This window comes from Magnolia sinica, chromosome 12 (assembly GCF_029962835.1).
Source record: "Magnolia sinica isolate HGM2019 chromosome 12, MsV1, whole genome shotgun sequence".
Taxonomy (NCBI): Eukaryota; Viridiplantae; Streptophyta; class Magnoliopsida; order Magnoliales; family Magnoliaceae; genus Magnolia; species Magnolia sinica.
In genome coordinates, this window is record NC_080584.1 from 31812324 (window position 1) to 31836071 (window position 23748).

Sequence of the window (23748 nt, forward strand, 5' to 3'; positions counted from 1 at the left end):
CACATTGGCAGATTGTTTTACATAGAACAATTCATGAATAAAATTAAATGTCAGGTAAAGTAAATCAATTCAGTTGCTAAGGGAGGCGACAACTGAATCATCCAGATGAAGATGTGCCCAACCATCACATCTTGGTGAGGATCTGTTACATCATTATCATTCCTCCTGTGGGCGGTAATAATAACATGTTAGTAATCCTCCTAAACATGAAGTTAAGTGATGTAAGTCATGTAAATCTGAGACACTCAACACCTGTGGGTGAGATGAGTCTTTCAGCTTTACATTACCAGCACCATTTACTTCACCCGTTCATGTGACTGCCAAATGGTAATCTTCTATGTTTTTGTTACCGTATGCATGAAGATGTGAACGCAACCGTATGCAATCCTCCTTATCCCGATGTTACAAGTCTGTACTTGTAAAATTTTCATTGATTGAGGTCACTATGATGGCTAACACAATTGCGTCTAACACTACAAATATAGACTTAAGATCAAGATTATAATCCTACCTCTTAATGGATTATAACTTAATCAGTCTGATGCGGCCCATAAGTTAATTGGTATTGACCTTTTGGAAAATAAAGGATACTTGAAGTGAACCATACAGATAGGTTTCACACCATATATTCCAACGGTACATATCAACTCCTAAGGATGGGTGATGGGCTAATAGTAGGGTCGAATCAGGACTCTGTATGATCTGGTCAATCATAAGCCTTAATTGGGCCCAAAATTAACTGGAATGGGCCCATGAGATAGATCCAATTTTATCCCAAGTCTAAATTAAGGATCAACACAAGAGGCCAAAACGGACCCACAACAAATTTAAAGTGGGCATAGAACCAAACTGGGCCACGAATATAGGGCCCATTAAACTTCACGGTCCATGAATTTAATGTGAACCACATGGTCCAAAGAAATGGGCCCAACTAACATCCATGCTAAATTTATTGATGACCCAGAGTGTATGTAATGGGCTTAGAACAAGTGTCAGGCCCAATGCAAACATTAGGTGGATCCATAACTCGAAATGGGCCCTGGAACGAGCGTCCGGCCCAGCAGGAAGGATTCAGGTGGTTCCCGTTCACGGGTCCAAAATAGAACCCGAACTATGAAATCGGGTCCAAAAGGCCCGACCTCATATGAGGTCGTTTACGACCAAAAAAAACAAACCCAGCCGAAAAATCAGTCCTTCTCGGCTGTCTGAAAGCAGTGGTTCGAGAAAGCTCATGCGAGAGCTCCGCCACCAGCATCGGCCAGAAGAACCTCTCCATGCGACGATGAAGGCTGCCGCAGAGAGAGATCGAAGCGCTGGTGGTGATGGCTTCGACGAAGGACATCTCATGGAGCAGACGACCATCGTCGATGAGGCTATATGAAGGTTCCAGCATCTTGATGCTCATGGAGGGAGAAACCAACGCATGAGACGAAGAAAATGGCTGGAATCCGGGCCTGCTGAGATGAAGGCGCACAGCCGACCAACGAAGATGCCGGCGGAGTCCTAGCATCCATGGCTATCTCCCCAAAAGATACAGGTAAGGGTGTTTGGATGAAACCCTATGCCCTAATCACTGGATTTGGGGATGTAAAAAAAAAAAACAAAACTGAAATCCCTAATTGACTGGATGGGATTTCGAAATCCCTAATTATCTGGATTTGGGGCTAATATGGATTTCCCCTAATTACCGATCTGAGATTCGAAATCCAAAGTCTCTAATGGGAAGTAGAATCTGAAATTCCCAAATAGGGATTCGGGTTTTCGAAATCTCTTATCGATTGCTGGATACAGGGATTCGAAATCCCTAATAAACTGGATTGGGTTTCGAATTTTGAAAACCCTCTTTTCTTGATTTGGGGGTTCAAATCTGAAAACCCTAATTCTTATTTGGGGATTCCGAATTGAAAATCCCTAATACTGTATGTGGGAATTAAAATCCCTAATATTATTCAAAATTCGAAATCCCAATTTCCCTGATTTGGGAATTCGAAAAACTGATTTTGAATTTTTAATGGATGAATCTGAATCTGATCATCCATGCCTTTGCACAGTGGCTCTTATGCGGAATAGGCCCGCGGATCTATCTGCGCATAGGACATGGGGATCAAGGGTTCGGATGGCTTACCTGACTGGGACGCCATGGTAGCGTGGCCGTAGCGCTACGTAGCGTCCCAAATAGCGTAAATCCCCTGTAGCGTACGCTACAGGGGTCGTAGCGTACGTTACAGCTACGTAGCGCGTAGCGTCTGTAGCGTAAGCTACAATGTATTTTTTTGCTAATTTTTTTTTTTTCACATCTTCTTTGTTTCTAATGTTGAGGAATGTGACACTTGTATCGTACTTGATACTTTTAACCTATGGGATTTTTATTTCATTTTCATAATTGTGACTTGTGGTTTCAATTAGACATTATTAATTAAAGTGGTTTGCTTAGAAAGTTGTTGACGTGATAATTATTTGATTTGGCTTATATATGTGGATTGGCTTTTGATAAATGATAACTAATAACTTTTTTAAACATGCTTATAATTGATAAAATGAATCATCTTTTAGGTATTTTTATATTTTTTTCCTTTTTTTTTTCACTATTTATTATATTTGTCTTATTTTTAAATTAAAAAATAGAAGTATTGTGTAGCTTACGCTACACGCTATGTATTTGCACAGTGGCTCTTATGCGGAATAGGCCCGCGGATCTATCTGCGCATAGGACATGGGGATCAAGGGTTCGGATGGCTTACCTGACTGGGACGCCATGAATACCAGAATACCAATGCTCTAGTCTTCCTTTCCTTCACACCCTTATACAGAATATCAGATGGGAATTCGTCTTCTGTTGTTATGTAGGATCGGGGACCCAGCAGTCTCATATATAGAGTCTGTGGAGAGAGAGTTTGAAACCCATCAAAACTCCCTCTCCCAAGCTCCACATTGCTGTGTCCTAGTTCGACTCAAATTGCTGTCTGCGTAAACAGCTATAGCATTCCAGCCCTAATAGGCACTGCTGCGCAATCAGAGTTGCGCAGTGAATCACCTGAAGTGGGGCCTACTGGTCTACTCAATCATCCAGTGGCTAAAAAGGTTAAAAACTGAGGCTAAAGCCTTTAGCCTCAGTTTTGCCTCAATTATCCAAACCAGGGTTGAAACCCCGGTGGCTAAAGGCTTTAGCCTCGGTTTTAGCAACCAAGGCTAAAATGACTTTTATAGCCTCGGTTCTTCAAGTGAGGCTAAAAACCTTTTTAGCTTCAATTTTCTCGAAATGAGGCTAAATCAAAATTTTAGCCTCCATTGTTTTCAACTGAGACTAAATCCAAATTTTAGCCTCAATTGCCTCCAACCGAAGCTAAATCTATTTTTAACCTCAGTTCTCAACAACCGAGGCTAAAGCCTTTAGCCACGGGAATTTCAGCCTTGGTTATCAACAACCGAGGCTAAATTCAAGCCTCAGTTACAAATTGAGGCTAAAAATGTTTTTTTTTTTTTAATATTTATTTAAACTACTAATCCATTCATTCAATCCACTCATGAAACAATCAATCATGAAAGCCACAATACCAACAAAACAGTTAACAACAGTCTATTTAAAGTTTAACTCAATCAAACTGTTACACAACATTAGGTTCCACAAATAATACAAAGTCATGGTCGCGCCCGTCATCACCGGTGCCGTCGTGCTTGGCGGACCCTGAGATAACACTGCCCGTCCATCTTCTGCTGCTTCCAGGCCAACATCATCATTGCCTCCACCAACATTCTCCATTTGAATTGTGTGTAGCAGGCCTTGCAACCTCAACAGGTAGCTCTGGCCTGCTGGTTGCAAGACATGACATGAAACTCTCAATCAAAAAATGAAATGTAGATGGATGTGTGTAGGGAAAGGAAAGAGAGTAGAATTAAGAGTTGGAAGTGCTGGAAAGAAAACCAAAAAGGAGGATTCGATAATGAATGAGAAAACAGACAAGATGTGGATTATAGTACATTCTCACTCACTCGGATTTGCTTAATGCGGCGGACCTCATCAGGTCCATGTTGCAGACTCTCAGCCTGTATAAATTGATAAAAACCAAGATGAGGCATGGAAATAAACTTATGCATTGTAACATAAGACTTTTATCCTATGAAAGACAATGCATCATAAGATATTCATTCTTCAAAAGCAATTGATATGACCTTCTTTTTCTGATCCAAGCTATTCTTTTCACAATAAGCCTTGTGCTAAAAAAACTTGCCTCCACCAGTCTTCACATCCATGATACTAATTATTTACAGTATCAGGAGTTAAACACTCACAAACTTCGCTCATACCCAATGAGAATCCAAAAATTAACTCAGGAATGTCAGGGTTAGACAGATGCAGTACCACAATTGGCTCAGCCATAACAAATTACAATTTTCTTAAAAAGGAGAATTTAGAAATAATTATTATTCAAATAAAATAGCACGTTACCTCAGTCTTCATATCTATCCCATATATACAGAAAATGTTTTTCAATGGAGGTCTATCCCAAGGTGTAAGAGGATTTAGCACTTGATCACCACGATACAACCTGAAATTTACAGCATTAAAAAGCACAAGCCTGCTGGAAATGATATGACTCCAAAAATGCAGAACATTAGTACAGCACATGGAATCAAATAAAATAGCTTTTCCACCATCTACCTCGGGTAACAAGCCAATCCGCATCTGTAAAATCAAAGGGCAGAGGAGAACTTTAATCAGGCATGAAAGTGGCAAGGTCAAAACCTGCAAGCCGTAGAAAAGCATTTACAGGCAATTTTCAGCATCCAAACACAGACTATAAACCATTTACCTGTAAATCATTTACAGTTAACCCCATTTACAAGCATCATCCAAACACATCCTAACCATACCTATAAATAATAAAACTTGTCACCTTCTTCTCTGGCAAAAGAATAAAACTTGTCACCTTCTTCTTCTCTGGCAAAAGAATAAAACTTGTCTCCTTCTTTTTCTTCTTCTTTGGCAAAAGATTTCAAAGTTACAAATGCATCCATAGGCAATTTAATGGCTCAGTAGCAAATTGGTGAAGTAAGCCAAAGAAAAGTTCTTACCACTGCTAAATCACATGCATGACTATCTTCTTGGAGAAAATTGTATAAAAATACAGTACCTGAGTATGGATATAGCAAGGATCAGGTACAGAAAATCCCCTAAATCCAAATTTTCATGACAGATACAGCAAGGGATTGGTCAGAACTCATAAGATAATCATGTTATGGATTGTGCCATGTTTGACTGATGCTTTCTACCTTGCCTATAACAGATGAAAGAAAGGCAAAAGGAAAACATTTATATGGTGTCTCTCCTTTCTAGTAGTGGTGTGGTCAATCTAGAAAGGAAGAAACAATAGGTACTTCAGCAATTGCTTGGAATCTGTGGAAGAGATCTTTCATAAGCTAAACAGTTGGATCCGTCTTGGGCAATGGGTTTGCTTGCAGTTTAGAAGTAAAAAGGAGGAATTATTGGGCTGTTGGGTCTTTTTCTTCCTTAATGCCATCTTTAGGGGTGAATGCAATGATCTCGCTTCATCCCACATTGCTTATTCTCATTTTTCCCTCTTTTCAGTGGTTCTAATAAAATTTTCTTGTGTTACTGTTCAAAAAAGATAGCCAAGTTCAAATGATGCCCCAACAATATCAAGCAAGCTGGACTTGCAACCCAATTGGTAATATTCATTTAAAATTCTAAATAATTGATAGCTCAACAGTTTAAAAATAGAATGGATCTGGATTTCAAGTCTTGTGAAGGCAGGTCTCTTATCCATACCTTATCCTGCTGTTTGAGTATCCAACTCAAATACTCCACTTTTGAAGGACCCACATAACATGGGTAGAAACTATTTATTAAAAAAAGTCAGTTTAAATATTTGAGATACCAATGAGTCAAGATGATTTGTAATAGTGGTGCAAGAACAAAAATTGGGCTATTAATACAAATTCAAGCGGTAGTGGTTCATTGAATATGCTGAACATTGATTCTAAACCCCATCTGTAAATCTGGGGACCTTCCGTCCACCCAAAAAAAGAAGAAGAAGAAGATACCTTTCCTTTCCCTAATGCTAATTTGGAAAGAGCAAACCAACAAAATAGTCTTTATTTTCCCTAATGCTCATTTGGAAAGAGCAGACCAACAAAATAGTCTCACAAAAGGAACATGTGCATGCGTAACTTTAAGCAATTCCAATCCAGGTGAATCATTACTTTGAGCAATGCAATATTTGATGTTGAAAAGAAGATTTTTATTTTTTGAGGTAATCCTAGCCTAAATTTATTCTCCTCCTCTAACCAAATGTGGCCCATTGACCATTTTTCTTTTGGGGACTGTTAGTTTAGAATTATTATATGGCTAAAAGCACAACTTATGGGGGTATTTATCAAATCAGTACTGGGTTTATGCACAAAATATGTGCCATTTGTAATGTTTTCCAGACAACTAAGATTCCCTAAAGGTATGAGCCAAGAATGACAAGGGAAAAGCATGTGTACATACATACCTGCTGCTTCTGCTTCTTCTTCTACTGCTTCGGTGACACCTTTAAGAAGCAAGCCTAAAAAGGTAGAAAAAGATGAAAGTGAGGTTAGAAAAGTCTTCACAGGCTATTCTGCATCAACATCAAGCAAACAAAGAACCTGTTGTTTCGTAGGTTTCCTGAAGTTGAGAAGCAAACAGTAGTTAACAAGACTTTTTAGCTTCTGACTGTAGTAGTCATTACAGATACAAATGATAGGAATTTTGAAAATCTTAATACTAGCAGACATACCATCAACCTCGTCCATAATTAACACAGATTTTGGATGCTTTGACCTGATTCAGAGATAGATAGCAATAGAAAAATGTCAATTATTCTCCAGAACATTAGAATAAGTAGAACAAAGTAAAGACCAACCAGTCCATGTTAAAACTCAAAGCTTTGTCTGAGAGAGAGAGTTGGCAGCATTTAAATTCCCACTAAGGCAGTTTGGCTCCCTACTCCAACCAAAGCCTAATGAATGGTGCTCTGATGTCCTCATCAAAATCTTTCCACTAACTTAAAATGTTTTATCTTTTGGAAAATTAGAAAATACATGTGAATAAATCTCCCCTAGAATGAAGAAAAAACCCCGAAACTTTTCATATTATTAGCAAACATAACTTTTCAAACAAATGTGGGTGTTTCATTTTGGGTCCTTTATTTGGGGTTGGTTTTACATTATTTTTCAAGAAGACTGTGAATCTTTAGTGAGAAGTTACATCTAAAAACAATAGTGTTTAGTGCCCAAGAAAGCTGAGGAGATTCAACTCGTCTTAAGAAATGCTAAAGGGGGAATTTTAGTTACAAGAAAAAGAAAGAGAAGTTGATAAGAGCACACGAGAAATCAAGTACTCAAAAACTTGATATTGTCTTTGAAAGTTGAGAAAATAAGATCATGCAAAAGCTTTCAAAACTCAATAAATTCGATAAGGGCTCAAAATGACTTGAAGAAAGAGATATAATAAGATTGTTAAACTAGAAAGTCAATTGAGCGTGCAAAAACTTGGAATTTTATTTTATTAACCGTAGCATTCTAGTTGTATGAGAACATGGTCACTTTGGACTTTTTGCTCCCATCAAGTCCATGATGAAAGACCAATAATTATGTTTGTCATGCATGAACAGATTGCCTCCAAAAAAAAAGAAAAAAAGCAAATAAAAATGTTCCATAACTCAAATAGTGTTTCTTCTATCAAGATTTGAAACAGGAATTCTCATGACTGCATGACAGAACTTTAGGCTAGCTACCTACATGACATCAACCCTCCTTTTACCTGGTCTGGAAATTTACTGGCTGAGAAATTGCTAAGAAGGACATTTGAAATTCCACGAATTTGTAACACAGTATTCATGTGACAAACATTTTTTAAATCTTTTTAGTAATTCTACTAGCAGAGAAATTACTGAGAATGATATTTATCTCTGTGACAAGGATGTTTAAGTTTATTTTATTTTTTGTGACAAGGACATTTGATAATTCCACTCATTTATAACCGCAATATTCATGTGACAAATGTAATAGATCCACCACATGGATCATACATAACGTGCAATTTCCTTGGCCAAGAAAAGCAGGTTCGTCCACTAATCAGGTTGAGAACACTAGTGTATATTTAATGCAAATTGCCATTTCTTCTCTATATTTTGGCCTACCTTATATAATGAGCGGACTAGCCAGATTCTTCAGCCTGGATGACTAACAGTCAGCTTGCATGCCATGTGTCTGTTTTCATATTTTCTCAGTTTTTAACATTGAACATTGCATCATTTGTAACATTTTCTCTATTAATAATGTTGGCTTTTGGTTGTAGAAACGATTGATAATCTAATGGCCTCAAGTCGCAATTGGGTAGAGAATAAAAAATACAACGAAGGGATACAGAGCTTGGCACCACCACAACAACAATGTCGTGCATTCTCCAAGTCTCGCAGCTCTTCCCCTGAGACATTTCATCAAACACATGTTGTGCACACCTTAAACATTCACAACAAATGATGAATGGCAAGACTATTCTATGTTTACATCCATTGTATACATAGCATACATCTATAGCAACCCAGGCCGTCTAGATCATTGGTCCCATTACAGAGTTTAGGAAATCGCATTACAGGTCAAATTTGGGAATTTCTTCCCTAAAGGAATATCAAAGCAAAATAATGGAATTTATTATGAGAATCAAAATGTACAAAACGAGATTTTTTGAAAATGCATTTTTGAGCAAATCATGACACAGACATGCACTAGGCACGAAAACTGAGAAATTTGGGGGGAAATCTGATACTGGAATGGTACCTGAGACATGGCAGCCGCAAGGACACCAGGATGGTAGAGTTGCTGCTTCTGTAGCAACGCCTGCTGCATCAGGGCTTGTTGTTGTTGCTGCTGCTTCAATCTCTACTGCATTCTCCCAACCTTGAATGTATTGTCCAGGAACCCAACGGACAAAACAGCAAATCTCGGGCAGGAACCCTAGAAAGGAGCGGCGAAGAAGGATTCCAACTCTTTCATAGAGATTGAAGCTGAGAAAACGAGAAAAAAAGGAGTAAAATCTACGAATCGGGAGCAGAAACCCTAGGCGAAAAAGCGAAGAAAGAGATCGAGGTCTTGACAGGTTCTTCAAAGATCAAAGAAATCAAAGAGATTTGTAGAAAATTAAATGAAAAAAAAAAAAGGAAGGACGATCGAGGTGTGAAAATCCCAAGGGAAAACCCTAGAAAGAGAACGAAGATCTCTCTTGCTCGCTCGCACAGCGAGTGAGAAAAGGAGTCAGGAAAAAAAGCATCCATGCGCGCCGGTCGTATATGTATATCAGACTTTTAGCCTCGGTTCCTATGCAACCGATGCTAAAAAGTAGACCTTTGACTCGAGTTTCGCTGTTTTCTTCCGCCCATCTGATTTCATTTGAAATTTCTTAATTTTTTAAAATTTCAATTATTTGAAATTTCTCAATTTTTAAAATTTTTAAATTTTTTTCAAGATTTTCAAATTCAATATTCCTTTTTTTTTCACAAATTTCAAAAATTTTCAAAATTCTTAATTTTTTAAAAATCTCATTTTTTAAAAATTCATTCTTTTAGAAATTATCATTTTTATTCTTAATTTTTCAAAAAAAAATTTCTTAATTTTTTAAAGTTCTCAAAAATTTTAAAATTCTTAGTCCCTAAAAATTCAAAATTCAAATCTTTTTCAAAACTCTCAATTTTATTTATTTTTTTCAAAAATCTTAATTTTTTCACAATTTTCAAAAATTTTAAAAATTATTAATTCTTTCAATATTCTCAATTTTTTTTCAATATTCCTAAATATAGACTTTTCACCTCAGTTCTTATAAAACGGAGGCTAAAAAGTAGACTTTTGGCCTCGGTTCCTATGCAACTGAGGCTAAAAAGTAGATTTTTCGCCTCGGTTCTGATGCAACTGAGGCTATTTTCGCCTCGATTCCTATGCAACTGAGGCTAAAAAGTAGACCTTTTAGATTGCGGTGGACCACTGCATAAAGCAGTCCATGATTTGCAAACAACCACAGAATCACCCCAATCAGATAATCAAAAGCCATCTGATTCTTCTATTGAAAAAGGTTCAATCAAAGCCATCTGATTAAGGGTCCCCATAAAATAGTCAGTTGGACGACTCCTACCTTGCATTTATAAGGCCCTTAATCAGAGGGCTTTGATCAATCTGCTCATGGGGATTTTTAACACGTAACCTAATACAAACACTGCCCATTGCGCAGTCATTAGCAATCAAGAAGAGCAATCAGGAAGTGTGAAAGTTGGGCCACCAGTTTGGTTGATAGCCCAATAAAAATAAAAATAAAACCTTCCCCAAAATATGAATAGAGAAATGTTAGCAATTGCCTCTCATCATATAAGTTCCATCCAACAATCCCTCCTCGCAGTACACTTGGTAATTTCTCACAATGAAAATAAGTGGTTTATCCACACCGTCCATACGTTTTTTCAGCTCATTTAAGGCGTTGAGCCCAAAGTTGAAGCATATCCAACTCTCAAGTGGATCATACCACAGGAAACAGTGGGAATAATGATTTCCACCGTTGAAACCTTCCTAGGCCCTACAGTGATGTCTATTTGTCATCCAAGCTGTTAATAATATCACAAAGACATGGATGAAGGAAAAAAACAAATATAAGATTAATACAAAAATTCTGTGACACTCAAGAATTATGCAACGGTATAAGTTCAATTCACACTGTTTCATGTGGTGTGGTGCATTTGAGATTTGGATATCCTTCAATTTTGGACCCATGTTATAAAATTATCTAATAAAATAGATGGACGGAGTGGATAAAATACATAGATCATGGTGAATTCCACAGAGTTTACTCAGTACGCTAAGCGTACTGAGTTACTCAGTACGCAATCCGCTTCCGACAAAGACCACCACCGAAGCATCCAACAATCCCTCCTCGCAGTACACTTGGTAATTTCTCACAAGGTGAATGCCCATCATGTGGTGGGCCACCAATTGGATGAACCATAGGCCAAACATTGCAGTCAGACAACAGTGACCATACAATCACGAGTTCTGCAGGGTTGAACACCGACCATCTAGAGCCATTCCTTTCTGCAGGCGGCTGATTGAGGGACACCAAAGTCAATTTCCTTGCTTTCCTGTTCATGGCACATCCACATCTTGGACCACCAGATCAATGGCCCTGATCATCCCATGAACTGTGAGGAGAGCTGCATCAAATTACTACCACAAGAATTCGAGCGCAGGACATCAGTGAAATTATATGTACTCCAAGAGTCATGTTCCCCAACAATGAAACTAGGAGGCCCTTCTCTCTCTTTTAAGATTTTACAAACACATGCATACAATTGTTGGAAAGAAACCTCATTTTTCATGACATTCTCTCTTTAGTCTTTTACTTCCCAAGTTAATAAAACAAATCCATGATACAGAAACTCCATTACAACGAGCTAACTGTCGACGACTTCACAAAACCATGATCCCTATATCTTGGAATGCCCACACGGAAAGCCTGTTGTTGAACATCAATCCCATCTGCAAATATGGACTCTTTTAGCTGCTGTATCTGGGCATATTCCTTTTCCATGATCGACTCCAGCTCCTCAAAATGCTTGATCTTGGATTGAATCTTATTCAGCTATTAACGGCACATGCAAATCACACTACAGGAAAAAGAAACAGGAAAGAAGAAGAAGAAGGATGAAGAACCTGTGCTTCAATTATAGTTGCCATTAGATGCTCTATTTCCCTGTCTTCCTGGTCTGCTAGTAACTTGGAATGAGCAGCTGCCGCTCCAAAAGCTGTTGCAATGGCAGCTCTGATATGCAATGTCGAAGGGCCTTTCTTCTGTGGGGCAGCCTCTAGTGTTTCTGTGAGAATACACATAAGAAGAGCATATGGATGAAAAATGCTTAACCTGAGTCATTTATCTCTAGTAGCACGATGAGTGTGCAAGCCACTGTGAAAGATCCAGGCCGTTCATCAGGGAAGGGCAAGGCCCATGATGGATGCGGCCTCGCTAAAAAAATTAAGACACATCGTTTATCAGGTGGGATGCATGTATACATTGAATGTGGACCATTGCTCTTTTCCAACTGTCTACTACTTGATTCATGCAACTGTGGTTTCCTAGTTCTAGGCCCACCTGATCAGACCGACCTGAGTTTTGGGCGAGAACATGCAGCTGTGGATGCCCCCATTGAATGGCCCAGATCTTGTACATGTGAAAATGTTGAATGAGTGGCACAGATCTCACACATGTGCACATATAGGGTGCCTATGTTTGGTGATAGAAGATGTGCAACTGAACGTAGCTTTCCTCATAATGCATGCGATGTCAGTAGTTTCCTACTACGTTCAAAAAGGCCAAAAAAGAAAGAAAAGAAAGAAAAAAGAAAAGAACAGGCCATGATCAAATGGGAATCGAATTTATTTTTTTTTAGAGGGAGAGAGAGAGAGAGAGAGAGAGAGAGAGAGAGAGAGAGAGAGAGAGAGAGAGGGCTCACCTTGCCATTTCAGGAGATGATCTTTGCCGAATCTCGTTGTCAGAAGTTGTCATGGGCTTCTCCAGTCAGAACCCTTCATGTGTGTGTGCCAACGAAATTCCCATTTTGCTAGGTTTTCCATGGCTCACCAAAGTTTTGGATCTAGGTAAAAGTTGGGCTTTTGGGCTTATATCACGGGAGATGAGTTCTCCAAAACTTCTCACGAGTTCACGTGAGAACTAGTGTGCTGGTGAGCATTCCTCCACACACACGCAAGGAGGCAGCACAAAACCACTAAGGCTTGCTTACCACTACATCCAACAATCGTATCATCAAAATGAACTAGATCTTTTGCAAAGCAAATCACTACAAACTACTATTATCGTAGTTTACCAAACCAAAACAAAGTATAAAGCCTTATCCACACACCAGTTGATTTCATGCCTGAGGGAATTGATTCATCCAAGCCATCTGATCATCCACAGAGGGCCAAAGTGGACACACTGCTGGCTGATCAGGTCCATCCAATTACAGAGCAGGCCATCTGATTGAAAAATCTGGACAATCAAATCAAGAGTCACTGATCCAATCAGATAATTCCAAAACAGTAAATAGTTTTGGACTCTGGGGCCCACTAGTCCAACCATAGAACTCTTCTAGTGTTTACATACAAAAATCATATAGATTTCACCACACTACCAAATCCGTCTTAATTTTGGGAAATGGGGTTTTTTTTCGTTTGAAACCTGTGTTTTTTTAAATATTTGAAATTCGAAAAATGTTGCAGTACAATTAAAAATCAGAAATAACTATTAAAATGCAAATACAAAAATCAAATCTTTACTAACTAAAAATATCCCAAAATAAACAAGAACTAATTGATTACCTTATCCTTGATTGATTTCCAAAAAACTCAAGTCGTTTCGTCTCCTGCATCATTGATTTAAGCCATAAAAATATAAAGGAAAAAATAATTTAATTATTTCTAGAATGTTCATCTGATGGGCACACACGTGGATGTTGTTGCCCCAAAAGTCTCACCAATTACAAGATCCTAATAATTTAATTATCCAACAAATGGCCACATTCAAGTGGAACAAAGTCCAAAGATTAAATAGCTATGATCTTCAAATATGCAAGGTCTATGGGACATCCATGGTAGGGAGAGATTGATGGTCGGGATCACATATTATCGATGGTCATGTTTTCTTTTCTCCCTTTCTTTTTTCTTTCTTTCTTTAACGCATGAGACCATATAAACAACTCTCACATGTAAAACAACAACCTACCTTAACTCTTGGGCTAAACCACCATGTTCATTGCCTAGATTAAGAGAAGCAGAATGTCTTGATAAGTCCTCGAGTTTGTTGGCAAGGATGATTTCTTCGGCCAAACTCTCATTCCCTGGGATAGCCAATTTAGAAGAAGCAGAGGCTTTGCTTCCAATAGTCAAAATTTACATAAATACTACATGTCCCATGGCCGATCAACAATAATTGTCAATGAGATGACCAGACCAGATCACCAAACCAAGTTGTAGATGTCCAGTTATGGAGGGACCATGATAAATACAAGATCGTGCGTGGTACAAGAACTTGTAAATGTGCAGCATACCTCTCACTAATCCAGACTGTTCATCTGGTGGGCCCTTCACAATCCTCCATGTGGCCATCCTTTTGATGGCCTACAAAATGATGATTAAAGGAATCTTCCAACAAAAAAAAAAAAAAACGGTACATTCCACATGCACCAGATATCTAGCATGAGGCCCGGCAGAAAAACATATCTGGAACACTGAAAGGTGGGCCTCAACTGTACAGGTTAAACACTGTATCATACCTCCTACATCCATTAATCTCAGGAAATCTGCCCAAAGGGAAAAGTAAAAAATAATAATAATAAATCATTGACCTCCAATAAAAACAAAAGGAACTGGAGACTATCGGCTTCCAAATGTAAACTGCTATAAATACCTATACTAGGTCAAAAGAGGATCATCCATCATTTCTCTAAGTGGCACACCATCTGTGAGAAATTTGATCATAGTTACACCCTGCAATTCCAAACAGAAGATAATTCCAAATCTTAAGACATACTAATAGCATTAAACACCAGAAGCGGTTGTTACTATATATGATCCAATCCCAATCAATTAAAAGAAATTATTAAATTATATGCCCATGCAACATTGAATAAATAGAAACTCTTGGACTATCTATAATGCCACCTCAAAGAATGCACAGAAACTGAAAAAACATACACACACATGCACACACACAGAGGTTCGACCAGATTTGTAAGATCTTCAAAACGACTTGTATAATCAACTTCTTTTCCAAGCTTGACACCCATCTCTTCAGCTACCCTTGAAGCAAACCATGAATAACTAAAAAAGAAAAAAGATCAAGTAGAACTTTATTGAAGATCCTAAATTAATTAACACAAAAAACAAACCTTGAGAACTTTACTAGGAAAGAAATACAAATAAGGAGGGATGACATGCATCCTTGGGAAGTAATATGGTGTAAATGTTGGTATGTGGAGAGGTTGATATAAAACCCACAGGGAGAACTAATTTTATCAATTTCCATCTTAGTTGTGTTTAGAAAAAAGTTGTCTTCTATTGTTGAGCTTTGCTCCTATGTAATGGCCCATCCATTGGTTGTTTATCTATAAATTGACAGTTCCCTTCTTACTTCTCGACTGTTGAGTTTTTCCTCACTTCTTTTAGAATATACCTTCTCTTCCCCTTATGTTTGATAACCTTTTTTTTTTTTTTTTTTTTTTTCTTTTTGAAGATTAATATCCAGATGTGGTTCTCTACCAATGTCACACACACAAAGGCAAGCATGCATGTGCACATATACACAACACATGCACACACAATCCAGCTTTTGTATCAGAAACAGACATGGAAGGATGACAGTTAATAAGCATGCACGCATGCATGCATAGAAAGCCAATGCTCAAGTAAAGATAGAAGTTTAGAAGTAAGCCGTGCCATTTTGGATACTAAAAGCAGATAACAAAACTACCTTTGGTGCATCCAGTTGCATCACAGGATGAGCAGCAATCACATGATATGATGGATCAGTTTAAAATTGTTTTGTCTGGTGGCACATTTCTTACAAGGACCTGTGTCAGAGAACAAATTGAATCACGAAAGGTTATACCAGCAAACATCAAAGAGAAAGCTATGCACAGCTGAAAGCGTCTGATATACTGCCAATCTATACCATAACTGTCTATTCTAATTCATTACAATCAAATGGGGCAACCACATCGCGGTAGATTCCTGAGTATTGAGATTCAAAAGCCAAGTTCCAAATAAAAATTGATTACAGTATATTCCAATTTAACACCAAAATGTTTATTGTAAACTCAGTAGTTTGTATAACACAATCTGACAGACATACCCAACAGCTTTATCTCAAAAGATATTTGGTTAACTTATATTAATATTACATGAGGTGCTCTAGCTATCCGCCATTTGTTTTACCAAGCCATGGCATAATTTGATAACCCAGGCTTTTTCACCTGATATTCAGTTTTACCAAGCTATGTATCTTCCATTGGAGTGACATTCAAAAGCCCACTGGAAATGGTATTTCAATGCCTGGCTAGACATTTATTTCTTGAAGTATTTCAATGGGTTGGGAATACCTTGATATTCCTCCTTCCGACAACCTCCTTATTGTCAAATAAACATTTGCATATGTTCTTACAATTTCTATTGTAATTAGGAAAAGATGAGATGAAAAAACAAACAAACAATGTGATGAAGAACAAATTGATTGTAATTAGATAAGATGCTTATGCTTATGAATGAATGGAAAAAAAGAGGTTCCATTTTGAGGGTGTTCCTTCTCATTAAAAATAAATACTTCAATAATACAGTTTTCTAATAGATGATGACACAGGAAAATCACTTTTCTTCTGGAGAAATCCGTGAATAGTGGGAAAAAGCTTCGGTAAATGTGGGAATTCTTTTTCAGTCGATTCAACAACACAGACTGGAGGCAGTCCAATTTGGTAATTGATTCATGCAACACCTCAACATATGCTTCTGACTCTAAATATATTTCTAATTTTCTACGATTGGTCAGATTTGCAAAGCAACTGTAAATCCAATTGCCAGCTGTTACATATCTTATAGTCTTGAGGTAACTTATCTGGTGGAGTTGAGGATGCCCTTAGATGAGATACCCTCCCAAACAAGCCCAGGTGTGCTTCACATGAAAATATCTTAACTGTTGTCACTTCTAATTGCACTGAGTATCTTGATGTGACAAACAGATGCTAAATACAGAGTTTGTAAATTGTGAAGATTGCCTGTTATCTCAGGTGGATTAGTTCACCTAGCTCACTTGGTAACTTTCTACTGGTAAATCTTTCAGATATAAAATCCTAAGTAATTTAAAGCTTCTGTAAAGAAACTTTTGTTACTCATTTTCAAGCCTTCCTTTATCTTGGGGGACAAACATAACTGAACGAACGTGCCAAGTGGAGCAACTTAAGGAAATGTGCTTGCTTATGGTGTTATGATGAAATTAATTTGATGGGCCTAGATGTAGGCAGAGCATTGACGTTCCCAGTATTAACAGAGGAGGGAAACAGTGATTAGATCTTCTCACGCAAAAAACAAGTTGTTCGCTCCTCAATCGGGCCCACCAAGGTGATACAAATTTCTAGATATCCATTTGTTTTGAAACAAGCTCACTCGAGGTATAAAACAACTTCATTTCTAGGTCAGAAGTTTTAAAAAACGCAGGCTACTTAATGGAAAGCTCTCTTCTTGCATGTCATGCTATATTGGCGCATGTGGCTGCATGTTGTTCTGCAAGGCTCCACCCACATGTAAGCTTGGAAAACCTAACCCAGAACTAATGTCTAGGTCCTAGAATCAGGTTGGTCACAAACCAGTTGAGCCAAACGTATGTCAAAAAAATGAGATAGTCAACATTTAATCTATATTTGTGGCCTATCGGCTGATCAAAGTTAGCCTGGCCTGAATTTTGTGCAGGGAAAGTTAGATTGTGGCCCATACCTGATGGACAGCTTTGATCATGCACCAATGTGAACTCCCCAACGAAGCATTGTAGACCTCCTCTTAATCCTACACACTAAAATAACTACTTCCACTTCAAATAAGCATATTACATCCAAACATAGATAAGGTAATACAGTTTAAGCATTAAAAAAACAGCTTATTATATGGAAGTTTCGGTGCCAAATGCCAACAGTCTACACATTCAGTGGAGAAAAAGCCACAATGTGACTACTGGAGCATTTGAAAGGCCCACGAGAAGAATGGTAACAATGTGACTAGTGGAGTATTTTCCATCAACACTAGGAACATAGTACCAAGTACCAACCACACATTTTTGTACCATGGGCACAAATTGTGTAGATCGAAAATCCGAGCACAATGTCAAAAACTCTCGGTCATACAATGTTTGACACCTAAAAAAGGAATAGATTGGAGGAAGCCTTGCTAGGCCTACGTACACCGTAAAGAAATTGTTTCTTGTTTTAGCTTTCAACAAGCATATTACATGCATACAAGCACACAGGAAAATAAATCAGATGTTACATAAATTGTTTGTATTATTTGGTATAATAACAAATAATAGAACATTATAACATGTCAAAAGATGTTGGCAAAAGCTATATATGTCGCCGTGCTGCAATTTGAAAATTACATCATCAAAACATCTTACCACCATTTACAACAAAATTAGGATCATGATAAAACAAACTGTTAAAGGAAAATGGACTTCCGTGCCACTATTCTCTACATCCCGTACATACTCCAGCCAACAACTTTCAACATGCTTTGCGTGGCCCCACATCTCACATCCGCCTGCCACTCAATCAAATGCCGCTACATCCTTCATGTCACTATTCTCCACATCCTTCATGTCCACTTAATGGAAATCTCTGTTCTTGCAAATTATGCTATATTGGCACATGTGGCTGCATGTTGTTGTGCGAGGCTTCACCCACATGTGGGGCTAGCAAACCTCACCTAGAATTTATGCCTACGTCCAAGAATCAGGTTAGTTGCAAACCACGTTAGCCAAACGTATGCCAAAGAAATGAACGGTGAACATTTAATCTATATGTATGGCCTATCAGGTCATCGGAGTTGGACTGACCTAAATTTTGCACAGCTAAAGCAAGATTATAGCCTGCACTTGATGAGCTTCTTTGACCACGCACCCATGTAAACTCTCTGGTAAAGCATTGCGGACCTCATCCTGAGCCGACACTCAAAATAACTACTTCCACTTTGAATAAGCATATTACATCCAAATACAGATAAAATAATACATCTCAAGCATTACATATTGAAGTATATATTGAAGATTAATAGCCAAACCCAAAAAAAAAAAAAACACACACACACAAATCCACACACACACATCATCATCATCATGCTATAGCTTGAAAACATCATCCAAATATCTCCAACATTCATACGTGAGAAACCCAACAAAGAAACTATATAAGGGAAATAAATTTTCATTCATGACCATTCTTGACATGCCGTCCAGTCGCCTCCACCCTATCAAGTATTGTCTCCTATAAAAGCAAGAGATTGTATATCAAAAAATATCTAATTAAAAAGTAACTTCTCCTATAAAAGAGCTTATATATATATATATATATATAAAACTTAAAAATGATGTGCTACTATTTATGCTAAAACAATTCATGAGCAGAGCAAAAGTAATGGGCCGTGAAAACTGTTGTACAAGCTACTAAGGTGGTAATCAGACTATTTATTTGATGAAAGAGCCGCACATGCTTGCATATTCGGATCATCCAAACAATCCTTTTGCAGGCCTTTCCAAACTCATAAGATGATGATGACCATTTGATCAATAGACTTCAATCAAAAAATAATCCAAAGTCTAAATTTAATAAGGAAAAGTCACTGATCAAATGAATAGAAAAATGTGAATTCACCAAAGGAAGGTCAGGTCAACTAGATGGATGATACAATTGTTCTTACAACCCATACAACGACCTGCGTGAGTTCAAGCTGAGGACCACTAGCATGATTTCATCCAAAAATTCATGATAGAAGCATTTCTTCGAACAATTAATATGCAGATTTTCATATAAAAAAGAGTGGGGATCGTCTGTGTTAAGGCACAGTGGATGTTTTTTTATTATTGTTCCACGTCACCAGTTCTGAGGCCAGAAGAGAATTATTATTATTTTTATAAAAAAAAAGACAAATAAATCAACTGATGAGTCCGGAGTAGCTCGATCTCCCCATCCAATTCGTCAAACAGCCAGGCTCCATCCCCACAAAATCACCATCCTTCTCGCCCACCAAACCCACACTGATCTCCTCATCTGTCACAGGCCCCACAGGAAACACCGCCAACTCATCTCTCTCGCCCTCGTCCAACTCCACCCAAGGTAGCAACCACCCACCTTTTGTGGCCGCTGAATACTGCAAGGACTCCACAATGGTCAACATGTAACCATGTTCATGCAGTTCCATGTAACCATCTCTGTTACGCAGATTTCATCCTTCAAAAAAGGAAAATATATGAAACACAACCCTAGAAACAAAAGGAATGGAAAGAAATCAAATACCATTCTTCGGATTTTTGAACTTCTTCAGCGGTAGAGAAATGGGGTTGGAAATAGCAGCAGGGGTAGGCGGATTTGAGTGGGGTTTATCATCTATGGCAGGGGCGGTGAGATTGGGCCGGGTTGGGATTACAATTTGGGCAGATGATTCAAGCAGGGCTGCAATTTTGACTGAGGTGATTTGGGCAGGGGATTATCGTCGGTGGCTGAACCCTACTGGGGAGAGAATGGGAAAATAAAACTCTGCTTATTTTCACTGTTTGATGGGGTATTTTTATCACATATGAAAGCGGTAAAAATGTCCCAAATTTGGAACGGCTTACTGTACCTAAACCAAAAACGCAACCGTTCTAAATTTGCCATTTTGGTGTAGTGAACCATTTCCCATAAATATATATATATATGTACTATGCTATATATATAGGGAAAAGGTACTATGCGCTTGACCTCACAAGACCGTCCCATGAGGTTGAGTTGTGTGGGCCCCACCGCGATGCGTTTCGAACATCTACCCCATTAGTCAGATGCATCATTCCATCGTGGGCCTAGGTCTCAAAAATCAAGTCAATCCGTGACTTGTCTAGGCCACACCACATACAGAAGTGGGGAGGGGCCGTGCACTGTTAAAACATTCATAATCATTTTTTGGGCCCACCGAGATGTGGTTTGCAAATCCAGCCCATCCATTATGTGTGTCCCACTTGGATGAGGGTTCAGACCAAGTTTCAGCAGCATTCAAAACTCAGGTGGGCCCCACCAAGTGCTTTTATATGTTTTTGGCATGTCTTCACATGATTTTAGATGGTATGGCCCACCTGAGTTCCGTATATGGCTGATTTTTGACATATCCCATAATTTAGAGGGGACCCATCAAATGCACGGTGTTGATGGTCGACATGCATCACGGTATGGCTCACACAGCTCGACCTCACGGGAGCTTATCGCGAGGTCGAGCGCATAGTACCTTTTCCTTATATATATATATATATATTACCATTTTTTTTTAGGTGAATAGCTAAAAGAAATAAAATTACCAAAAAGTCATTTGCTCATTAAATTGGTGTATCTCTAAGTTGTGTGAGCCACACCACATACAAAAGTTGAGAGGGGTTACCCTCCCATTAAAACATTCCTAATCATTTGTTGGGCCCACCGAGATGTGGTTCACAAATCCAAGCCATCCATTATGTGTGTCCCACTTGGATGAGGGGTTAGACCAAGTATCGGACACATCTGAATTTTAGGTGGGCCCTACCAAGTGCTTTTATATGTTTTAAGCATGTCTTCACATGATTCTAGATGCCCACTTGAGTTCTCTATACGGTTGATTTTGGGATATTCAATAATTTAAAGGGGACCCATCAAATGCAAGGTGTTGATGTTTGACACACATCATGGTGGGGCCCACGCAGCTTGACATCATGGGAAGTTTCCATGAGCTCACCGCATAGAACCATTTCCACACACACACACACACACACACACACACACACACACATATATATATATAGTAGAATGTTAGAGAGAGAGTTCACACAGTACTCGTGCAAACTTTTTTGAGAACTCATTAAACGTGATGTGACTCCAAAATTTGAATGGACTACGTGAAGCAAAACTTCGTGAAACCCCCAGGCCCAATTTTTACTTTGATCCAAAACTTAGGTGGGCCATGAAAAATGAAAATAGTTTCCTCCTTTGATTTGCATTTCTCTTTGCTATAGCCCACTAGAATTTTGGATCGGTGTGATAATTTGTCCCTTGGGGTTTCATGGGATTCCCCATCACATGGACCATTCGGATTAGATGCCCATGACACGTGTGCAAAAGTGCGCATGTGCGAAGTGAGCATGTCTCTCTCTCTCTCTCTCTCTCTATATATATATATATATATATATATATATAGGAAATGGTACTATGAGGTCGAGCTGTGTGGGCTCCACTGTGATGTGTGTTGAACATCTGCCCCATTAGCTAGATGCACCATTCCATGGTGGGCCACGGGCTTAAAAAAATCAAGTCAATCCATGACTTGGGTGGGCCTCACCACATACAACAGTTTAGAGTTCGACACGCATCATGGTGGGGCCCACACAAGCTTTCTAGGCCCACCGTGATGTGGTTCACAAATCCAGCCCATCCATTATGTGTCCCACTTGGATGAGGGGTCAGACCAAGTTTCAGACGCATCCAAATTTCAGGTGGGCCGCACCAAGTGCTTTTATATATTTTAGGCATGTCTTCACATGATTTTAGATGGTATGGCCCACCTGAGTTTCGTGTACGACTGATTTTTGGGATATCCCATAATTTAAAGGGGACCCATCAAATAGACGGTGTTGATGTTTGACATATATCATGGAAGGGCCCACATAGCTCGACCTCATGGGGAGTTCCCGTGAGCACGACAACATTTACCCTATCAGTCAGATGCACCATTCTATGGTGGGCCTCGGGCTTAAAAATTAAGTTAATCGATGAGTTTTTTGGTGTGTTTGTGGGCCACACCACGTACAAAAGTTGAGAGGGTAACCCTCCCGTTAAAACATTCATAATCATTTTGTTGGGCCCACCAAGGTGTGGTTCACAAATCGATCCCATCCATTATATGTGTCCCTCCCACTTAGATGAGGGGTTAGACCAAGTTTCATATGCATACAAAATTTAGGTGGGCCCCACCAAATTCTTTTATATGTTTTAGGCATGTCTTCACATGATTTTAGATGGTATGGCCCACCTGAGTTCCGTTTACGACTTTTTTTGGGATATCCCATAATTTAAAGGGGACCCATCAAATGTACGGTGTTGATGTTCGACACACATCATGGTGGGGCCCACACAGCTCGACCTCATGGAAAGTTCCCATGAGCTTAACTGCATAGAACTATATATATATATATATATATGGAAATGATACTATGAGGTCGACCTCATGGGAAGTTGTGTGGCCCCAGCATGATATGTGTCTAACATCAACACCGTGCATTAGATGGGTCCCCTTTAGGTTATGGGACATCTCGAAAATTAGCCGTATATGGAACTCAGGTGGGACATACCATCTAAAACCATGTGAGGACATGCCTAAAACAAATAAAAGTACTTGGTGGGGTCCATCTGAGTTTTCCATGCGACCAAAACTTCATTTGACCCCTCATCCAAGTGGGACACAAACAATAGATGTGCCGAATTTATGAACCACATCTCAGTGGGCACAATAAATGATGATGAATGCTTTAATGGGAGGGTAACCCCTCTCAACTGTTGTATGTGGTGTGGCCCACCCAAGTCATGGATTGATTTGATTTTTAAGCCCGTGGCTCACCATGGAATGGTGCATCTGGCTGACGGGGTAGTTGCTAGACACACATTACGGTGGGGTCCACACAACAACTCGACCGTGATGAGGTCGACCTCATGGGAACTTCCTATGAGGTTGAGTTGTGTGGGCCCAACCGTGATGCGTGTTGACCATCAATACCGTGCATTTGATGGGTCCCCTTTAGTTTATAGGATATCCCAAAAATCAGTGATGTTTTGGAACTCGGGAGCTGAGTTATGCTCGACCCCTGAATTTCAGGGCGTTACACACACACACACATATATATATAAGAGAGAGAGAGAGAGAGAG

At 38.9% G+C, this 23748-nt stretch overlaps 2 protein-coding genes across 3 annotated transcripts; both read right to left on the minus strand.

The window, feature by feature from the left end:
• Nucleotides 1–3525: 3525 nt before the first annotated feature.
• LOC131221195 (uncharacterized) lies at nucleotides 3526–7025 on the minus strand. Its single transcript, XM_058216366.1, has 9 exons — nucleotides 6909–7025; nucleotides 6783–6826; nucleotides 6516–6569; nucleotides 5074–5132; nucleotides 4873–4976; nucleotides 4661–4684; nucleotides 4448–4547; nucleotides 3987–4044; nucleotides 3526–3810 (listed from the first exon to the last, which is right to left on the minus strand). Exons 1-9 carry the CDS (start codon nucleotides 6914–6916, stop codon nucleotides 3578–3580), a joined length of 684 nt encoding a protein of 227 aa, XP_058072349.1. The 5' UTR covers nucleotides 6917–7025; the 3' UTR covers nucleotides 3526–3577.
• Nucleotides 7026–11277: 4252 nt separating this feature from the next.
• Nucleotides 11278–13151, minus strand: LOC131221196 (SWI/SNF complex subunit SWI3A-like). 2 transcript variants are annotated; one of them, XM_058216368.1, is made up of 3 exons: nucleotides 12942–13151; nucleotides 11737–11897; nucleotides 11278–11665 (listed from the first exon to the last, which is right to left on the minus strand). In XM_058216368.1, the coding sequence occupies exons 1-3, from the start codon at nucleotides 12952–12954 to the stop codon at nucleotides 11468–11470; spliced, it is 372 nt and encodes a 123-aa protein (XP_058072351.1). In that variant the 5' UTR covers nucleotides 12955–13151; the 3' UTR covers nucleotides 11278–11467. The 2 variants fall into 2 exon arrangements, with proteins under 2 accessions (XP_058072351.1, XP_058072350.1); XM_058216367.1 differs by lacking the exon at nucleotides 12942–13151 and having other exon boundaries at nucleotides 11737–12140.
• Between the last annotated feature and the right edge of the window lie 10597 nt (nucleotides 13152–23748).